Raw genomic sequence first — 20,531 nt, 5'->3', positions numbered from 1 at the left:
TGCATAGTAATAGTTGTAACATTCACTCTATTCTATAATGAAAGTGAATAATAGATTTCATCCACTTAATTAAATGTGTAAATAACATTATCGTATCAATGCATTTTTTTAAGAAAGCATTTTATTGGATAATATTATTTGATTGATTGCATATATGTATTGAATAGTTTACAAGTCTCCTTTTATAGTGTTTTATGAATATATTTTTATAGGCCGGAATATGGGTGTGGTCTGAGGTGCTTTCATAGAGCCAATGTTGTCACCTCCATGTCAACATGAAGGTCCAGAGTGTCACAATTCTCAGAAGGCGCTGAAATGGTGCTCATTCCATAAGAATCCACAGCCATAAAACCATGACTCCTGCCATAAAGAACCCAAATCCATCTGGTAAAACCGTAGCCCTTGTGGGCCCATGCTTTGCTTTGAGGCTTTTAGCGGGCTCCGGTTAGACCTCCCCACCCTCCCGTGCATGATGTCTGACACCTGGCTCTGGTCCACATGTGTCAAATCCACATTAGCAAAGTGGCGCTGTGGGCTCTGTCATTTTCTGAAATATGGAATCCTCCCCAGAGCCTTCAGCCGACAACACAATTGCGAGTTACGGCAGGGACTGACTCTTACCTCCAATTATGCCAAATCCTGCCGCACAGATAGCTCCTTCTATAATGTGACAGCCTTGGCGCGGCACGTTTTATTCCTGATAGCATCTCACGAGCAGAGTGGCAATATGGCGAGTGCGAGGAATGATTAGAGGGTGTTTTCATCTCCTGAGCAACCTTCCATTCCTTTCATTCATCACCAGCTTGACTTTCTTCCGAGCTCCTGTCTGTGGGAGGATGTGTGTGCATGCTTTTTCTCCGCGAAGCCTTTTCATTGGACGGAATGGCTGATCACAGCTGGAGCCCGAGACAAGCCTTTCTCAGCCGCCGCCGTAGGCTCTCTGTAGGTTGAAGACTGCCGTGCCTGGGACATGGCGCCTGTTTGTTCGGGTTCACCGACAAGAGACTTCAGCATCAACATGAAGACGTCAGGGTGCTGTCAGCTTTACACCCCCCTGGAGTAAAAAGAGCACCGGAAGTCTCAGTGTCAGGACCACATTTACACAAAAATGACAATTTAGTAACAGTAACTTTAATAACATATTATTAACATATATTTTTTGATTCCTGCTGGATATCAGTGGACCTCTTTAACGTTGAAGAAATGAGACGTTTGTTAGAAATGCACAAACCTCTGTGAATAAAAGAGAGGACGCGTTAAAGTAATTTATTTTCTCGCGGGCAAGGCCTTGCGTAGCAGCGTGGAAATATCGACGCGCGTTTTTGACTTTCCCAAGGTTGATGTGTTCGGCGTCGGCTTGATGATTGGCAGCGTTCAGGGTCTGGCTCTGCACGTCTTAATCTCGGCACTGAATCTGTTAGAATCCCTGGCCCGGTAGGTGCCGGGTCGACCTCAGCAGAACGTGTGCTGCTCTGGCTTTCGGCGAGGGCTCCGGGTGTTGAAGGGTTCGCTGACGGCTGACCTGGCCGTCTGTGATGAGTGCGAGGGCTGGGAGCTCGTGCCAGTGGTCCCGCCGCACTGTGGGCCGGCCGGGCGCGTGGAAGTGGCACTGGTGACAAGACATGTTTGCTGCTCCCGTGCTTCTCCTCCCACGCTCCCGGGTTTCATTGTCACTGCCTGCTGTGTTCTTAGACAGACGACTGGTCATTACTTCTTCGCTGGTGCTCCTTCCCGGGAAAACAGCGTGCCGTAATCTGCCATAGAAACAATGTAATGTGACTTCTCATTACCAACTTTCTGAACAAATTTGACCGGATCGGTCCTGAATGAAGCATTTATCTTTGTTAAACTGGGTGCAAAACAAGAGTAACGGCTGTTGGCAATGGGCGTGGTCACGTTTGCCGTATCAGGAGTGTAGGGAATAGAGAAGAAAGGGAGGAGATGGACGTGGACATTTCACATCTGTCAATCATGCCCACAGGCCCCTCCCCCTTTTCATCATTTTATTTAAACCCAGAAGACGTGAATGGCGAGGCTTTAGTGAACACACCATATGCACTACATCTTATTCTGTACCAGGTAAATAAGGCCCTTAGTGCCTTTCTACTAATGGCTTCATAAATTTACTAAATGGCTATACATATATTACTCTTACTACACTTACAATTACATTTACAGCATTTATCAGATGCGCCTTACAACCAGTAGTTACAGGGACAGTCCCCCTGGAGACACTCAGAGTTAAGTGTCCTGCTCAGGAACACGATGGTAGTAAGTGGGGTTCGAACCTGGGTCTTCTGGTTCATCGGCGAGTGTTTTACCCGCTAGGCTACTATCAACACCACGTTGTAGTGCATATTACCCTCATGAGTACTATGCGAGGAGTTTAAGAAGGGGTTGTTGTGATGGCAGAGCACTCGTTTCTTCGTTTCCATTTCTCTTTTGTTGCTTCTGAAATAATGTAGCTTGACCTCAGCCAGGCCTTTCCTGCTGAGTACTCCGAGCAAATCAGGGTTCTTAAGAAACCAAACTCCAGACCATGAATGCCCCGCCGGTCAATACCTCCACCGACTTGTGTGTTGAGGGAAAGCTGCCGTAGTCTGCAGCCGTGTGGACTGGAAACGCAGCCCTGGGCTCTTCAGAAATCCCGTCTTAATACCTCCTGCAGGTCAGACGTGCTCAGATGTTTCTCAAGATCGGTTCATCTTGGACATTTGACCCGTGGAGGCGTGTTAACAACATGTGACAGTAAAGGACTCTCTTCCGTCTTTCAGCACATCCACGTTCAAGGACATGGAAGGGAACAGTCTCAAGGACAGCGGCCACGAAGAGAGCGACCAGACGGACAGCGAGCACGACGTCCAGAGAGGCCACTACGCCGACACCGCCGTCAACGACGTGCTGAACATGACCGTGCCGCCCAACGGCAGCCAGCTCCAGGACCACGGTAAGGCCCCGCCGCCGGCAAAGCGGACATCTTCCCGCTACAAATCGCACCTTTGATGTGCCCACGCTGACGTGTGGGGATCTCGCCCGGCCGGTTCTCCTTTGATAGCTGCCTGGTAGGTTTATTGACCGGCGGCGGCCATGTCTGGCTGACTGGCAGCAATTAGACTGACGAGGGGGCCGAGGTGGGAAAAAAAAATAAAATGTAAAATCTACATATCGCCACGCGCCCTCATGCATTATTCAGCCGGATCGTTTAGCGGGGAATTAATGTCGATGTTTCTTTCTGGACCTCCGATTTAAGAAGACATCCAATTCGCTGGCAGGAGTCAGCGGGAGGTCATGTCGGCTCTTCGGCGCTGCCACTCACGCTAACGGCAGTCGGGAGCAGTGAGGAGCCTCGCTAATGGCCTCTAGGACTCTGAAACAAGACCTCGGTCCCTCCCCGCAGGGACCGCGTCCCGTTGGGATTTCTCAACCCCCCAGAAATCTGTCCCGCTCGTGTCAGAACGTTCACGTGAGGAGCTCCCGTCCGCGTAGGACAGACGTTTGTAACGCAACCAGCTTAATATCAATAATAAAAAACGAAGCATCGGACATGTTATGGAAAGATTTATTTAATTAAAATTGTGATACCGTAGTAACGAGTGAAAGTGCAGCACACGGTGTCACTGTGAAACGTGTCCTCACCCTTGGTGAGCAGTGGGCGGCCATGACAGGCGCCCGGGGAGCAGCGTGTGGGGACGGCGCTTTGCTCACTGGCACCTCGGCGGATCGGGACTCGAACCGGCAACCTTCTCATTGTACAATTTATTTGTATAGACTGTGCTAAAGTTTAGCGTGTTTAGCGTGTGGGTTAAAAAACAGTCCGTTTTCCTTCACCACAGCATCCAATTTTGCCGCACTGCACATTATGGATCCCATTCTGAACCCTAGTGCACTTCCTTGTGCACCGTGGTGGATCAGAGGTGGCCTAGCGGTTAAGGAAGCAGCCCCGTAATCAGAAGGTCGCCGGTTCGAATCCCGATGCGCCTGTCATGGCTGCCCACTACTCACTCAGGGTGATGGGTTAAAAGCAGAGGACACATTTCATTGTGTCACCGTGTGCAGCGTTGTGTATGACAATCACTTCACTTTTTCTTAACATGTGACGGTGAAGGTCCTTCAATGTGACAAAAAAACGGTTTGAATCCTCACACTTTTACATCGATTTTTAGCCGATTCACAGTGGCTCGTCACGCCCCTCCTGTAGGTTCATGTTCTACTCAGTTCCAGCCACTAGGGACAGTTAATCCTTCATTCACGGCCAACCAAGTGCCATCTGGGCCTCTACTGCTGACCAATTGCGAAGCGGATAGCTGCCCCTAACCCTGACACCGGCGCTACGTCCAATGCTGATGTTCAACAGCGCATTCGAGAGAACTAAAGGAAGCTGAGGACGTCCTTCATAGTCTTCATCTGAGATGTATATAAGCAGCTGGCACCAGCGCGGAGTACGCGCGCTGCGGTCCACTCGTGGACGCCCGCCGATATTGCACGTATCTATTTCAGTTAGACACTTCAGCCCCGAGTGAGGAGGAACTTAGATCTTCACGCCCTCGTGGCCAGAGCCATTAAAAGGGGGGAGGGAGTATCAGACGGTAATGAAATTTGCGCCCGCTGTATTTTTATTACAGCGTTTTTCACGACTGTTGCAGCAGCTTTTTTTAAAATATTTTTTTGCTTCTGGGAAGGGAGCGAATCGGGGAAAAATCTGTCCTCCGTGTTGTCTGTCCCCACAGCCGTCAGGAGAGTGGCGCCGCAATGAAGCTTGTTAATAATTCTAAAACGGATTGACCGAAGGCCCTTGCGCGCGCAGCGACATAATGGCATGGCAAATGGAACTGTCCCCGCCACTACAATCTCAACGGGGTAATTACACAGGGCTCGCTGACCCCGAATTAGCGCGAGGCTCAATTGAATCTCCCAGTACCTGGGACGACGTCCTCAGAGTCCCCGCCACTTCACGAGGACGCATTAGCCGCTTCGCCGTGCTGCCACGCCCTCTGGCCTGAGAGGGTGAGCGGCGGAGGGGAAATTAGAGGTGATCAAAATGAAAAATAAAAAGTGGGCCGCGCCGACTAAGTGACACGTACCTGCAGTTGGTAACGTTCTGAACCGTTTAGCCGTCCGCGGGGTACGAGGGCCGGACGATGTGGCGTTTAGGGTGTGGGGCTGCAGCTCGTAGAGGAGATTTTTACAGCCCCGCCACCTCCCCATTGTTCGGGGAGTGTGGGAATGGGCCGAGGCGCCGGAAAACGACCCTTGCGAGACTCTGGGCCACTTCCTTCGTTCGCTTTGATTCCGTAACAGATATCTTGGTCCATTTCCTGCAACGGCCCTTTTGGAAGCACAATGGCAGCCGGGCCCGGTCGGGATACCCCCAAAGCTCCGCCTGTGTGGGTCCCTGCCGGAGCTCGGCGCGCCGAGCGTGTATTGTTCTCAGCTGTCGGGCAAACAAACGAACCGTCGAAACGGGAACCCAGATTTTTAGAGCTTCCCTCAATTGTGAGCGGTGCATTATTCTAAAATAAAAAAATGTAATTCAAACCGCGGTTGGGAAATTGTGAGGGTTCCTGGTGGCTACCCCGCCAAAGGATCGCCACCCACAAAGCTCCGCCCCCTCCGCGTCTGGGGCCCGGGGACGCGCGGCAGCTCAATTTGCAGCTGCCGGATACAGGCTCAGCCCCTCGGGCCCGTTATTCATCAATCCATCACTCCCTGTGGGCGTGTTCCTCCGTCTATCTGCCCCGGGACTTGGCGGTGCTCCGCTTGCCTGGATGAGCCACTGGGGCCCAGCGGCTCCTAATTGATTTCGAATTTCAAGGGGCTTCTTCTCTCCCCCACCCTCCTGTCTCTCACTCGTCTGGAGCATCTGAGTCCCCGCCGTAGAAGAACGAAGACAGGGGGCGGGATTATTGAAGCACGGAGACGTGGAGACGAAGCGGCGCTGCCAACTTCCAAAATGCCAGTCAAGCGACTCCCACCTCGGGCGCGTTCGGCGGTGAACGGCGACCTGCCCTAAATTCAACATCGCGCTCCCTCTGATCTGCTAATGAAACTGCTGACAGGTGTCAAAAGCAGGAGCGCGGCGGCACTGACAGCTCGAGCAAGTCAAAAAAATAAAAATAATAAAATAAAATAAAAAGTTAAAGTAACGATCTGCGTGACAGGTACGAGCGCTTTATCATTATCATTTTTTATTTATTTATTTATTTTTTACTTCTTTATTTTGCTGGGAAGAATCCCCGAGAGGCTGTTACGGGATCAGTCTGGCTCCGGGATAAATATTAACATATGATTGAATTAAACATCAAACCCTTCACAGCGTTCCTGCTCGAGCGAAGGCCGCGCTCGCCTTGTAATCTCTAATTAGCGAGGAGATGGTTCTATATTGGGCGGGTGGGTTCTTTTTCTCTCTTTCGTAATTTCTTTAGTTCGTTATCATGGCCACCGCGTCCGGTAATAGCACCGAATGCCACTGCCGCTCCTTATTCATTTCGTTAAGACTTTGCGCGGTAAAGAGCAAAAGGCAAGTCAGGGCCGAGTCCTACTTTGCACGTTTCTCGTATTTTTACGTTTGGCGGGCAACCGTAAGGATGCGGCGCTGCAATACTCTGCGTTCAGAGTGTCAGTTGACCGTAATTAAGCGCAGGGGCATAATGTCGAACCGCCGCATCGTGGCCACGTTCAAGTGCAGGAGGGAACAGAATTTTTCTTTCCTTTCGCCAAACCGAACCGAACCTCCCATCGGTTTCTCAGGCTTTACTATTTAACGTCTTTATTATTAGGCCTGCGGTTAACATAGACAACTACCGCCATTTATGAGAATATACGACACACAAATGCAGCTTTTAATGATTGTTTTATTAAATGGAGCCACGGTGGTTTTGTTGTTTTGTTATTGCCCGCCGCAATGTGTCCAGTGCCCGTGTGAAGTGTGTTCCGGGAGTCCACTGAAGTCGCCGCCTGGCGCCATATCCCTCGCACTGGCCGAGCGAGGGAGTAGAGAAAGGAGCCCCACGTGCGAGTAGCGTATACCTTCGTCACCGTCACGCGGCAAACAAGACAAGAAGCGCGCCGGGACTGCAGTGCCGCAGGGGGAAAAAAACGATGCAAATCGCTTCCTCCTCGCTACTGTGCCATTGTTCCCGGGTTCCCCGCTGAGCCCAGGAGTGTGGAGAGGGTTTTTTGTGTCGTCGGCAAAGCCCCGGTGCACCTTGGTGCATGCGCCCGCCTTGGTTTGTCCGCCGCGTTTTGTTCCTTTTAAGGATGCCGTATGCAACCCGGCCTCAAATCCCACAGGGTCATGTGATCCAGCCCTACTTATGTCCTATGGCGCGTTTTTAAAAATAGCACCGGGAGGGTAGCCGCTCGGCCTTTGCGGTCTCGTTTTCCTCTCACCGTGTCGCGCCGCGCACAAAACACAACACCGAATTAGCGAATCGCGCGACTCCCCGCGGTAACGCAGTTATGGCGTCTCCCGGGTCCCCCTCCCAACGCCCAGGGTGCATTTGATCGGCACGGGGAGGGCCGCTTATCTCCCCGCGCACTTGTTATGGAGAGCGTATTAGGTGCGTCGGCGCGAGGAGCCGGAACGGTTCATTATTTTCCAGGGTCGGCGATGAGGCCGACGTATCTCATCCCGTTTTTCCCGCCGTTGCTTATTCATGACAGGGAAGGGGGTCTGGCAAGGTGTGTTAATCATCTCACCGGGAAGCAACTGGAAGCGCGATTGTTTGCCGGGGGGTCAAGGCCGAGCGGGAGGGCGGGAGATTAGGACGTAATACACGGGGACGTTGATAGGCTCCGTCTGAACCCGGCTCCGGCGCCGGCGAGAGGCGGGGGGGAGCCCGTGCACGGACGTAAAGGTTAATAAGAGCCTGGGAGAAAAGGAGGGAAAACGCAGGGCGGAGGGGAGGGGGGGCGGTGCCTCGGTATCCAGGCCAGCAGACCGCCGAGGCTCACGCCGATCCTCCGAAACCCCCGGGGGCGTGGCCTCTCTCCAGCCAGGCATTACTCACGCAGCAAGACCCCGCCCCCTATCCGTCAGTCAGCTGACCGGAGTCCGACCATCTTGGGCTGGTGGCGGGCGAGGAAAGTGAGAGAAAATGGTGCATCGGTCCCGAGCAAGGCCGAGCTCCGCCGGCGGCGTGATGAGGATCGGATTGGACAGCGCGGCGACGGCTGCCAAATCCGGGCTCGTGCGGCCGGGGTGCCTGGGTAATCGAGGCCAGACGCGGCTCCTCGGAGCTGGCGCGGGGCCCGCCGCACCCACGACGGGCCTCCGGTGAACTCCATTAACTCCATCACGCGCCGCCCCGGCACGCACCAAAGCCGACGTTGCCTGTCGATGCGGCCCAATACCGAGAGAGGAGCCATAACGGCCGCGGCAACAACTCTCTCTCGCCCCGCTGGCCGCCTGAGGACGGGAGATTAGGCAGAAAGTCCGTAACGTTTGACGGTGAAGAGAACCGGCCGCCTTCCGACAAGGTACGCCGCGGCCTGGAATACAAAGAGACGTTTATCACTGCAGCTGGCGAGGGAGCGGGCGAGATCGACAGGGAGAGAGAGAGGGGGGGCGGTGGCGCTGCAGTGCCGCAGTGTGTGCGTCCCAACACGCCCCGCGTTTCATCTCGCCGCGACACCCCGCGCCCTCCTCTGCCCACCGCGTTCCGTGTTTCTTCTCAGACGCGATAATTAACGTAGCAACAGGAGGCGGGGCCAATGGCAGACTAGCCTGATTTACGGCACGTTTAAGGCTGCTACAAACACACACTCACACACCCAAACACACACACACTCACAGACACACACACACACTCGCACACCCAAACACACTCACAGACACACACTCGCACACCCAAACACACACACACTCAAACACACACACACTCAAACACACACACACTCACAGACACACACTCACACACACACTCGCACACACAGACACACACACACACTCAAACACACTCACAGACACTCACACACACACTCGCCCACCCAAACACACTCACAGACACACACACACTCGCACACCCAAACACAGACACACACACACTTGAACACACACACACACTCACAGACACACACTCGCACACCCAAACACACACACTCACAGACACACACACACTCGCACACCCAAACACACACACAGACACACACACACTCGAACACACACACACTCACAGACACTCACAGACACTCACACACACACTCGCACACCCAAACACACTCACAGACACACACACACTCAGAGACACACACTCGCACACCCAAACACAGACACACACACACTTAAACACACACTCACAGACACACTCGCACACCTAAACACACACACTCACTCACACACACACACACTCACAGACACACACACACACTGGACCATGTAGAAGGAAATAATAATGGTCCTGAGTCTGGATTAAGTGGAGACCGTTCCATTTACACACACACACACACACACACACACACACACACACACACACTCTGGCGTCCTCTGTCACCTTGCGTAGATGAGCTCGCCGTGTTAAAATTCACCGTTCTTCCCCGTCTGGTCCAAGATGGCAGAGGCGAAGCCAGACTATCCCATTTTGATGGAAGATTAGAGTCGCCTGGAGTGGGAGATCACCCGGCTCTCACCGCGCCCGCGGGCCCCGCCGACTGCGGCTGATAAACCCCGCCCACCTCCTTCTTCTTTCGGGCGGAGCCCTCGCGTGCAAAGCGTTCCCCTCCCTCGCACTGGCCCGCCTCTGGAAAGAAACCCGACCTGATCAATTCGTCCTCCGTGCTCCCAATTAACCGTTCCGGTTTTAGGCGCCCGCTGCTGGCCCTTTAAAAACGGAGGATGAAGAGTGATGAAGGAGGACGGCTGTTAAGTTTAATGGCGGACAGGAAGGGCTGGAAATGGGTTTTTTAACGACACGACTGCTCTCCCGCAGCCGGGGCCGCAGACGCTGCAGGAAGGAGATAGGAAGTGGAGCCCGGGCCCTTAAATTCGGCCCCGTCCAACCAGCTCCCACGTGGGGTCACGGATAAATCAGTTTCATACGTCCTCTATCGCGAGACGCCATCGATGTAATAACGGAAACCGCGCATTAACATCACAAAAAGGGCACAAAACGAGACAACATCCCGGACGTCTAATGTAATATCCTGCCCGTATGAGGACCGTCTCCTACAACTGCCACGTCCCCCTGCTGTCCACTCAAGGGGACGGGGTCTCCTGTGAGCGACGCGTGGTATTAGTCGGCTTCAGGTGTAGCCGGGGTGATTCCTGAAGGAGACGGTCGAGGGTGGACCTGTCGTGGACCTTCTCATCCCGCCACTGATAAGGGCGTTTAATGTCACCGCCCAGCACGACGGCAAGAGGGGACGAAGGGGACACCTGATACTGCCGAGCGGGAAACAAGGCGAGACGGGCCCCCCGACAGGAGGCGAGGAGTCGTGCCGCTTCCTGCAGGGCCACGAGTCCCCCGTCCGTCGTGTCACATCTGTTTACCGGGCGGTCAGCGGAGGTCCAACAACTCGCCGATTGCACTTCCATGAAGACGTTATGAAAGGTGAGATGGACGGAGCTCAGATGGCGTTAATTATGTAGGGCGGAGACAGAAGGCCACGTCGCTCTGGGAGACGTTCGGGGACCCAGCTGTGGAGAGGAGGTACATTGATTTGCGCAGACGGGCACGTGGGCATCGGCTTTAATTTGGCGGGAGTGAAATAAGCCGCTTAAACGGGGGCCCAAAATAATGGCGAGGTGGGCGGAGCGTTTTGTGGCAGCGATGTGATAAGGTGCCGAAATTGACTTCCTGCTCAACGGCCAAGACTAAGTCCACTGCTGGATGGACACAAAAGCTCAACGAACATCTGGCGCTTCAGATGAACAAATCCATAAATCTAGTCCGCTGCTTTTTATTTATTCATCTTCGGAAGGATAGACAACGAACAGACAAATATCCCAAAGGCTTCCTGCACAGAAGAAGTTCACGTAGAAAAACAAAAAGTTAATTTGCTCAAATAAAAATATTTGTCTTGAACATTCAACTCTATTACAAAAGAACAAGAACAAAAGATTTTTGTTCGGGGGGCTTGTTAGGACTTGACGTTTCACGGCGTACAACCAAGGCTGTTGACCCGGAGATGAACGAGAGCTTCGGCAACGTGCTCCTCACAGATCGTTTCATCCTCTGCGGCCGCGGAGCTGACGTCCTCCGGCTCCCCAAAGCCCAGCCCGTCCCCCTCGCAGGCGTAATTTACTGCTCGGCTGTTCGTCCCTCTCGCTGCGCTCGGACTCGAGGGTTTTAGGAGCAAATTAGTTCGATAGCTCGGTCAAGCTTAAGCACAGAATGCGGCGTTTGTTACGGTGTATTTAAAGACGTCCTCCGCATGGAAAAGAAGAAAAGAAGAATTAATTTGGGGTTCCCTGCAGCGGACTCCTTCGTAGATGCTTGTCTACGGAGGTTGGCCTGTGGCTGGAAGGGCGACCGAGGCCGACCGCCATCTTGGCAAAGTCCAATCCGGACCCTCTGTGGCTCTGTTAGACCGGGCCCTCCCGCTGTTACCGAGCGGAGGAGCCCACGCTGGCCCGTCATCCGTCACAAAAACCCGACCCGGATAAAGTGAAGTGATTGTCACATGTGATACACAGCAGCACAGCACACGGTGCACACAGTGCAATTTGTCCTCTGCATTTAACCATCACCTTTGGTGAGCAGTGGGCGGCCATGACAGGCGCCCGGGGAGCAGTGTGTGGGGACGGCGCTTTGCTCGGTGGCACCTCAGTGGCACCTTGGCAGATCGGGATTTGAACCGGCAACCTGCTGATTACGGGGCCGCTTCCTTAACCGCTAGGCCACCACAACACTTTACCGTGGCATCTTCCTTTGGAGGCAAAATAAGGACAGTGGATCGGCGGACGGGCTTCACGTCAGGTCTCGAGTGAAGGAGCCCGCGTTGGCCCGTAATCCGTCACAAAAGCCCGACTTAGCGTTAGTGCTAATTGTTTCGATGTCTGTTCCTGATTTGGCACGGAGGGGACGCTGTACCCTGTACCGTATCATCACGCCGGCCTTTTGGCACCTTCCTTTGGAAGAAAAGCACGAGAGAAATGGCGCTGACACGGACGTGGAAGTGATTGATAAAGCCGCGCGGCACGAGGCTGTTAAACAGATGCCGCTTGTACTAATTTAAGAGCTGCCGCGTTGTTTGTCGGGCCCGCTTCGGGGATCCATCCTTTACTCGGCGCGCGGCGTCGGCCGAAGCCGGGACGTCAGGAGGCGTCGCTCTCGCATGGTTTCCTGACAAATCGACCCGAGCTAATGCCGAGGAGCGGCGGCCGGCCGCGGGAGTTCGCGACTCGCCATCCGTGCGACGGGACTAACGAGGCCGCGTCGCCCCAATAATTAATAACGCGGGGACGCCGAGGGGAGCAAGGTCAACGTGGCCCCTCCCCCCCGACAGCAGGGGAAGGCGTTCGCGGCAGAAAGTAGGCTTGTGGAGCAGGCAGGATGGGGGGAGGCAGACCGGCGGAGGAATGAAGTCGCGGCGCGGCCGCGCCAGGACGGCCCTCCGCTGTTTGTAAAAACAAGCCCATCACACTCCATCTTCTGGTCCCGGCGGAGCCGGCGCTCGGGGCTGATTTATGAGAGGGGGGGACCGGGCCCGCCTCGCGCCGACGTGACGGCGGCACTCGGGCTCTCCCTTGTGGGCATGTGCGGAGGAGGCCTGGCACGACTCGGCCGTCTGAGCGCGGCAGGGGCGGGCAGGGGAGGCCTGATGCAGGAAGTGACCTGTTCGTCTGGGCCGCCGATTTCTTATTCATCGCCCAAGTGAGCTGCCATCGCATTAGCATAGAGCACAGAAAATTATATTTTATTGCATGTGGCCAGAAGCGAATAGAACCGGACATTTCTGTAGAAAAATGGCTGATAGTAGCCTAGCGGGTAAGACACTCGCCTACGAACCAGAAGACCCAAGTTCAAATCCCACCTTCTACCATTGTGTCCCTGAGCAAGACACTTAACCCTGAGTGTCTCCGGGGGGGGACTGTCCCTGTAACCACTGATTGTATGTCGCTCTGGATAAGGACGTCTGGTAAATGATGTAAATGTAAAAATGTAAATATTGAGATGCAAAGCCTTCTCGCAGCTAATAGTGCAGAATAGTGCCAGTCGCTCCAAACCTGGCGACTGAGGTTTAGTTTTGCATTTTTTTTTGTCCCGTTAGATAAAATGCTGCCTCGGTATAAAGCTCACTGCACAAAAAAAGGAACAAGCGCTGTGCATGCATATTTTTTATTGCAACTGTTATTATGACCATTTATTGGCTGTTTAAGCGCATTATGAGTTGTGGTGTAGTTGCTGCGTCGGTTATTGAAGGCGGCCTCGCGCTGCACCACCGCAGGGCGCAGGTGGGAAAGGGCCCGTCTCCCGAGCCCGACCCCAAGCCGCTTTGTCCTGATGGAGGCCAAGAGGATTAGTGTCGCGGCCATTGGCCCCTCGTTCGCCGCTTCGGACGCCGGTGCCCATTACGCTGCCCAGAGGAGACGCGGCCAATTTCCTCACGCCGCTGCTGTTTTACTGGCGGGTGTGAATCATCTGTGTTTTTTTAACAGGGACTACGAGCAGGACGCCGCATCCATGCGTTTAAAATAAAATAAAAAAAACGTAATTATGGCGAGGAGGGTATTGCAACTCTTGCGTCGGTTGCAGCACATTTCAGGACTAACGGATGGCAGCTGCTGCGGACGCATGCAGCATATTGACGCGAGGACTCAGCGGGACCCCCGTCCGGCTCCCCACTTGACACTCCGCCCTCGTTTACACGATCAATCGGCCCCGCCTGCATTTTAATTGTGTGACTGACAGCATGGCGAGGATTCGTCTGGGTTTTTATTTTTTCGGATTGATTTACTGGATTTTTCTGACCTTGAACCGGCTTTTGGATTTCCTTCTTTTGAATCCGCCATTGCTCTCTGCACTAGGGTTGGACATATAAAAAAAGAAATCTAATTCTTCTGGTAGAGTCGGTGCCTGCTATTCCAACATATTGCGTTTCAAAATCAAATACCTTCTTAAATATCCCAGTATAGTATTTTAGGCATCAGGATTGGGGCGAAGGAGTCTGCAGTTCGTCCCTGAGAGAGCAGGCGGTAAAGCTCTTCATTTTTAACCCAAGCAGGAAACCATTAGCTGCAGAGAGGAATGCGACGTCTGTTTTCTTTAGTTAATGAAAAGCAAGAGGTTTTCTCCTCGCTGCGTTGGGATTTAAGTCCATCCCGACGCCGATTCCTTCCATTCGGGACAACAAATGCCTTCTGCAGGCGAACACGGCGGAGGATTTAACTCGAGTGGTGATGCGATGGGGAAGAGATCTCCTTTTCTTCTCACCCCAGGTCCTGAATCCTCACTTTGTTAGACACGGGGAAGAAATCGGTTATCCTGTTTCACCCGGGCTCCACCGGAGAAAGTGGAGCAGGAGAGAAACAGGTGGATTGTGGGTTTTTTTTTTTCCTCCCCGGCTGAACTAAATTGATGTTATTCCAGGTAACTCCGAGCTGAGAGCGAGGGAGGGAGGGAGGGAGGGAGGGATCTATCAGGAGTTTTTCCGCTGTTTATTATTCCGCACTGCCACACAACACTCGGCATATCTGGCCATACATATTTAAAAGGGCTCCGGAACGTTCCGCTGTTCTTCCAGCCACCCCATTCCAAATTAAAGGCACAACATTTCCCATTTGTCAGCACTGCTGCTCTCACACAAAAAAGAAAAAATCTTTTTTTTAATCTGGGAAAGAAAGAGAACCCTGTCAGCTTCCTGCCTCCCACCGGAGCACGCTCCGTAATTAATAGGTATTAAATCCGAGAAAAAGGAAACGATCCCACTGATAAACTGCTCGTCTCTCGGAACTGGCTTCAATAGAGGCCTGCTCCCGATGCCACGTGATGCTCCAGACGTCGCATTTCCCCCCCGCGGTCCTCTGTGTTCTTTCATCGGAGGTCGCCGGTTCGTCGCCGGTACGTTATGTAGTTACTGTGAACGCCACATCTGTGATCTGTGTGCGTGGAGTGCGGCCGGAATGCGGGAGAGCTGCATTAATGGCGCTCGGCTTTGAGAGCGAAGTAATTTGCCACAGAATCGCACCCCAGGAGTCCCCCCACCCCCGAAGGAGAGGAAAAGGAACATTCAGCACATCTGCCTGTCCCCTCGCTGTCAAAGAGCGACTTTCACAAAAAAAATTCAAAAATGAACGCATCTGACTGCATTCACGGGCAGGAAAAAGCGGCAAAATGGTTGGAATTCACGCGCGTCTCATATTGATCGACAGGATGCATGTAAATCCGTGGGAGCACTTATCAATTCCAGTTCCAGGAAGAGCAGAAAGCCTGGCAGCAGGTGCGGCAGCCAGCCACCGCCACGGTATATAAGGGACAATGGTAAGGCTCGCCCTTGTTTCCATGGTGATAGCATTGACTTTTGGCGATGAAAAGCCTTTTCAAGGTGTGGACTCGTGTGTGTTCGCGGGCCTGGTAATTACGGCCCACATTCCAGCCACTTCAGCCGCCGCAGTCAATCTGGAGCTTTGTTTTCTATTATATACGAGTTTCTCCCGCCTCCCCGGTGCATACGGGGGTCCGCAGAAGATAAAGCCCCCCGCCCACTAACGCGCTCTACAGCTGTAGGTAATCTCGGCCATATCCCCTGTAATGATGGAATTGACGTCCGCCGGTGTCTGAAATGGCCACCGGCTCCGGCCGCCCCATCAGTCAGCCTCATCAGAGCCGGGTTTTAAAGGTGAACAGCTCCAGCACGCCGGTCGCCGGAACGCCGGCTGCTTGCGATCTTTAAAAATTGATCAGAGGCCCGACGCCGAGGTTCCCCTCGGAGTCCAAAGGGGAGGGAAAGGGATAATTAGCGATTTTAATTGGTTGATCTGTCAAGCTGCGACTCCCACATGGTAACGTGGGATTGGGTGTCAATGGAAATCCCTCTCGCAGTCACTTTCTTGTCACCTTGGAAAGGTCCTGCGGTAGCATCAAGCATTGAAAAGCGTTAAAAGTGCCAAAGATTTTCGTCCGTCGTCACACGGCTGTCCCCAACCATTAGCTCATTATCGGCTTCTTCTACCAGTTCGGTCCTCGTATTTTTACACATGTTTGCAATACGCTGTATCGGGGCTGAAATGTGCATGTTGTGGATTGTAAATATGAAGAAAGAAAGTTTTGCATGGTGGAGATATTAACCGCAATGCGGTATTGATGCTGTTTACCAGGTGTAAGATGTTTATTAAGAGGTCATATTTCCTATGCATGAAGTCTACATTCGTTTCAGTGTACCAGTATGAGGGAAAAAGTTCAATTAACTTTATTTATTAGAGGTGTGGCAACACTTTAAACTGATTTTTAAGCCTTAAGTATTCTCTTTAAAAAAAAACACACAACTATAACTAATGTAAGAAGTGCGATTTGTGGCTGTTTTCACCTTGGTGCGCATTTTATTTATGTACGAATAGATTCAACTTACAACTACAATGTATTTTGTAGCCAGTGTTGGTGACACGAGCTTATTAAGGAAGCTATTGAGAAGGTTCAAATCCTTTAACCGCGAGGTTCCACCGAGGTCCCCTTGATGAAGGCTCCCCGGGCACCTGTCATGGTGCCCACTGCTCACCAAGGTTGATGGTTAAAAGCAGAGGACACGTTTTGTTGGTTGCTGTGCTGTGTTTCGCAATGACAATCACTCCACTTTCGGAAATACTGCACCCTGCGTGATGCAATAGACATTTGCCAAATCTTTCACATTGCACCTTTAAAGGTCCTACCTCACAGCCCGTATTACACCTCGCACTGCACCTGGTATACTCCGAGCCTCCAGTACTGCTCGCCTGGTCCCTCCATCTCTGAAGGTAAAAGGAAGACGCTCATCTAGACTCTTCTCCGTCTCGTCCCCTCGGTGGTGGAATGAACTTCCAGCTCAGTCACTGAGCACCTTCACACGGCAGCTCAAGACCTTCCTCTTTAGAGAAGATTTAGATGAACTTGTGACCTTCTTCTCGTCTGACTTCTGTATAGAATCTACAACAGAGTGAATAAAAAGGTTGTATTCATAGTTGGGGGTCCTAGTGAACCGGAACTGACCACTTCATCCATAGTAACATGGAAGCGCGTTGTAAGTCGCTCTGGATACGGGCGTAAATGTAAAGGAGTTGCCCAGATGGGCATCGAAACGACATTTTGGAATTTTACATCTGACAAGCGTCAGCGTCACAAGAAAACTGCAGATCAGAGGGAACCAGCTCGATTGTCCTGATTGGACCGCCCGAGGCGTCCCCTCATCGCACGTCGCCGCGAGTAGAACGACTACGCAAACAAATCCAGCCGGCGGTTGGACTTCTGATTTTAAAATCCGCTTTTTAATTGGCGCAGCGCAGACTCCGGTCCCGTCAGAGTAATGGGGATCCGCGGAATAAGACGCCGTTCCAGGGCAGGCGCGTCATACATGAAAGAAGAAAGAAAATTACCTGTGACAAGAAATAAATAAAACTGCACCGTTCGTTTGTGCGAGTGTGTGTGTGTGTGTGTGTGTGTGTGTGTGTGTGTGTGTGTGTGTGTGTGTGTGTGCGCGAGATGAAAGCTCGGAAACGGGAAAAAACGAGCACAAATGAGCCTAAGCTGTGGAAACGGGGCGATTTAACGAGACAAATCTAACGGCGGCCTCCTTTTCTCCGCAGAACCCGCCGAGGGATTCCACTGCCAGGACGAGTGCCGGATCCTGGGCCACTCGGACCGGTGCTGGATGCCGCGTGTCCCCGTCCAGGCCCGCGTCAAGTCCCCGGAGCACGGCCGCAACGTCATCGCCATCGAGGCCCCGACGGTGGAGGTGCCGCACTGTGGCGCCAAAAGGACTTTTGCCACCTTCGGCAAGGACGGCTCCGACGACGCCGACCGGGGCGACACCAAGGGGAAGCGGGGGGCGGCGGAGGCCCCGGCGTGCAGCCCCAAGACCAACGGCGCGGTGCGCGAGGCGGGCAACGGGCGCGAGGCCGTCAGCCCCATCACCTCACCCGTGCACCTCAAGAGCCCCCTGTCCAAGCCGCCGGCGGGCTACGGCACGCTGAAGTGCCGCGACGCCGAGCGCATCGCCAACCACAGCCTGCTGCGGCAGCCCGAGGGGAAGGACAGCGAGCCGGCCGTGCGGGAGATGGGGACCTTCCTGCAGGACGGCCGCGACAACGAGTCGCCCGGCAGCAAGCGGCTCAAGGACATCGTGCTCTAACCGCCACACCGGGGGGGTCGTGACCTCAGGCGCAGTCGTGCACGGGACGAAAAAAAACAAAAAAAAACGAGCGGCTACACATCTGCGGCGCAGCATTCTGAAGGGGAACTGAGCGGGGCGGAGAGAGGGGGCGGCTGAGCTGTGGGCGTGGCCGCGGGCGTGGCTTCGTGGCAACGGCTGTAGCTACTTTCATCCGTTCGTTGCGTCGTTCTTCTTTTTTTTCTTCTTTTTTTTGTTAATTCCCACCGAGCACCAAGCGGGCGGTGCACCCGTCCCTGCCCGGCACGTCTCGGTGGATTTACCGGAGCGGCTCCGGTTGGCTGATCTGAGTACAGTCATGCCTTCTAGACTGACTTTGCCTTTTTTTGGTACACAGTATATTGCTTCGTCTGCCAAATAGTTTCGCTGGATCGTTTCGGCACACCAGATTCCCCACCACGGCCTATCTCATTTCACCCCCCACCCACACCCTCCTTCCTTACTCGTCTTGATAAGACAGCCTTCCTCCGGTTCCCCCAAGACGTTCCAGCGCCAAGAACTGTGAGGTCTTTACGGTATTTTTTTTTTTTTTCTTTTTATCACCGACGGAGCTAAAACGAACGCTTATTATCGGCTCAAGCTCCCTGGAACCTGGGACGGGGAGACAGATCCCTCCAACGCTAACCGAGGAATATAAATATATAAATATATATAGAAATAAAAAAAAAAAAAAGAAAGAAAGAAAGAGACTTGTCGCTTTTTTTTTTTCTTTTTTTAAATTCTCCTGTGCCCATTCTTGATTGTAGCCTGTGGAGCGCAGTTTACTAGAACCTTGTGCTCTGGTCTTGTACTTTTATGGAAATTTGACTATGGGGGCTAGGTTAGAAGGGGTCGTCACTGCTGTCTTGCTCTGTAAAACTCTGTATAGGGTTTACTCTTATTATTTTTAATAACCTGTTGTTATGTGACAATCCCTTTAATGTTTTTGTTGCAAGAGTTCAAAAGAAAATAAACATTGGTGTTCAACTAAAGCTAAAGTAGCGTTTGTTACACAAACACAAAAAGAAAAAAAATGTATATGCCAAAATATATTTTATAAATAATTTAAAATGTATAATGAGAATATTTAATGCTGTGTAGTTATTTTATCGGTAAGTTATACTTGAAATTTAACTGGCTTTTTTTCTCTCTTTTTTGGCTTTTTTATTACTGACTATGATTATTTTTTTATTTTGAAAATTGAACTTGGATTTTTTTTTTGTTTAGTTTTGTTTACTGTGTTACCCCTGGCAACTGTTGATTGCAGTCTACCTTGTTGTAAAAGTTTATTATTGGTCAGTTCTTGTGCCATCGAGTTTATGTGTGGGCAAAAAAAAATTGTTTAAAAATATTTTTAAAAAGACAAAAAAACAAACAAACAGACAAACAAACAAAAAAAAATGCAATCTCAGCACCAAGAGTAGTGTGTCGGTCGAGCTTAGAGTGAGATAGCAAAAAGAAACCAAAAAAAAGGGCAACCCGAGGCGAACATCCTTACAGGGAGGCAGGTTGGCGATTTTTCAACTTCACATTTAAGTTGACGCGAGGATTTTATTTTATTTTTTCTGGTAGTGGAGCAGCTCCATCCATTTCTAGAGAAGGCGTGTCCCCGGCCGTCCCTCTCGAGTTCCTCGTCGCCTGGTCGGGCCGTGCCGATGTGGACTGCTTTTGCCCGGCTGCTTTGTCATCCCGTAGCTCCTCCTCTCCGCAACACATAAGTGGGGTGACACCAAGGTTGCTGGGGGTGACACCAAGGCTGCTTTGCAGAGCTGCATTACAGGTCTCGGCCCGGTCACGGGATTCCCGGTCGCTTTGCAATACGCGTCCTTTTTTTTAATAAAACATGGAAACTACAAGCGGGCAAGTGGGAGGGGGTGGGGTGGGGGGGGGCATCAAATCCATACGTTGAGCTAGATCTCTTGTAGCTGAATGTTTTTTGCTGGTCTCACCAATAGCTTCTGGCAACATGGAAAAATCGGAATAATCACTGAATGTATACAGCAGCTTCTTATTAAACTATTAAATGTTCTCCAGATTGCTTCCTTGTCTTTCTGGGTGTGCGCAGTCCTGGCCGTCTCCATCACGCGCCGTAATAGGCCGTCAAATGGCTCATAATGAAACGGATCCGTGTCGACAAGAGAGGGAAGCGTGAGCGGCTCTGCATTGTTGTAAAATTAATGAGCATGACCAAAGCCCCGCGTATTGCAATTATGCGTTTTTTAAAATCGTCTTTTGTCTTGCCATAATTCATTAAA

At 52.1% G+C, this 20,531-nt stretch overlaps 1 protein-coding gene across 2 annotated transcripts in view; it reads left to right on the top strand.

The window, feature by feature from the left end:
- The window catches only part of LOC114768334 (protocadherin-19-like), a 44,784-nt gene extending 25,516 nt beyond the window's left edge, over positions 1-19,268 (top strand). For both annotated transcript variants that reach the window (XM_028960560.1, XM_028960559.1), the window contains exons 4-5: positions 2,775-2,947; positions 17,714-19,268. In XM_028960560.1, the coding sequence (XP_028816393.1) occupies positions 2,775-2,947; positions 17,714-18,258 (718 nt within the window). In that variant the 3' untranslated portion in view covers positions 18,259-19,268. The remainder of the gene's footprint in view (positions 1-2,774; positions 2,948-17,713) is intronic.
- The last annotated feature ends 1,263 nt before the right edge of the window (positions 19,269-20,531 follow it).

The sequence above is a fragment of the Denticeps clupeoides genome, chromosome 18 (assembly GCF_900700375.1).
Source record: "Denticeps clupeoides chromosome 18, fDenClu1.1, whole genome shotgun sequence".
NCBI classification, from domain to species: Eukaryota; Metazoa; Chordata; class Actinopteri; order Clupeiformes; family Denticipitidae; genus Denticeps; species Denticeps clupeoides.
The sequence above is the reverse complement of the archived record's forward strand: the minus strand, read 5'-3'. Positions and strand labels throughout refer to the sequence as shown.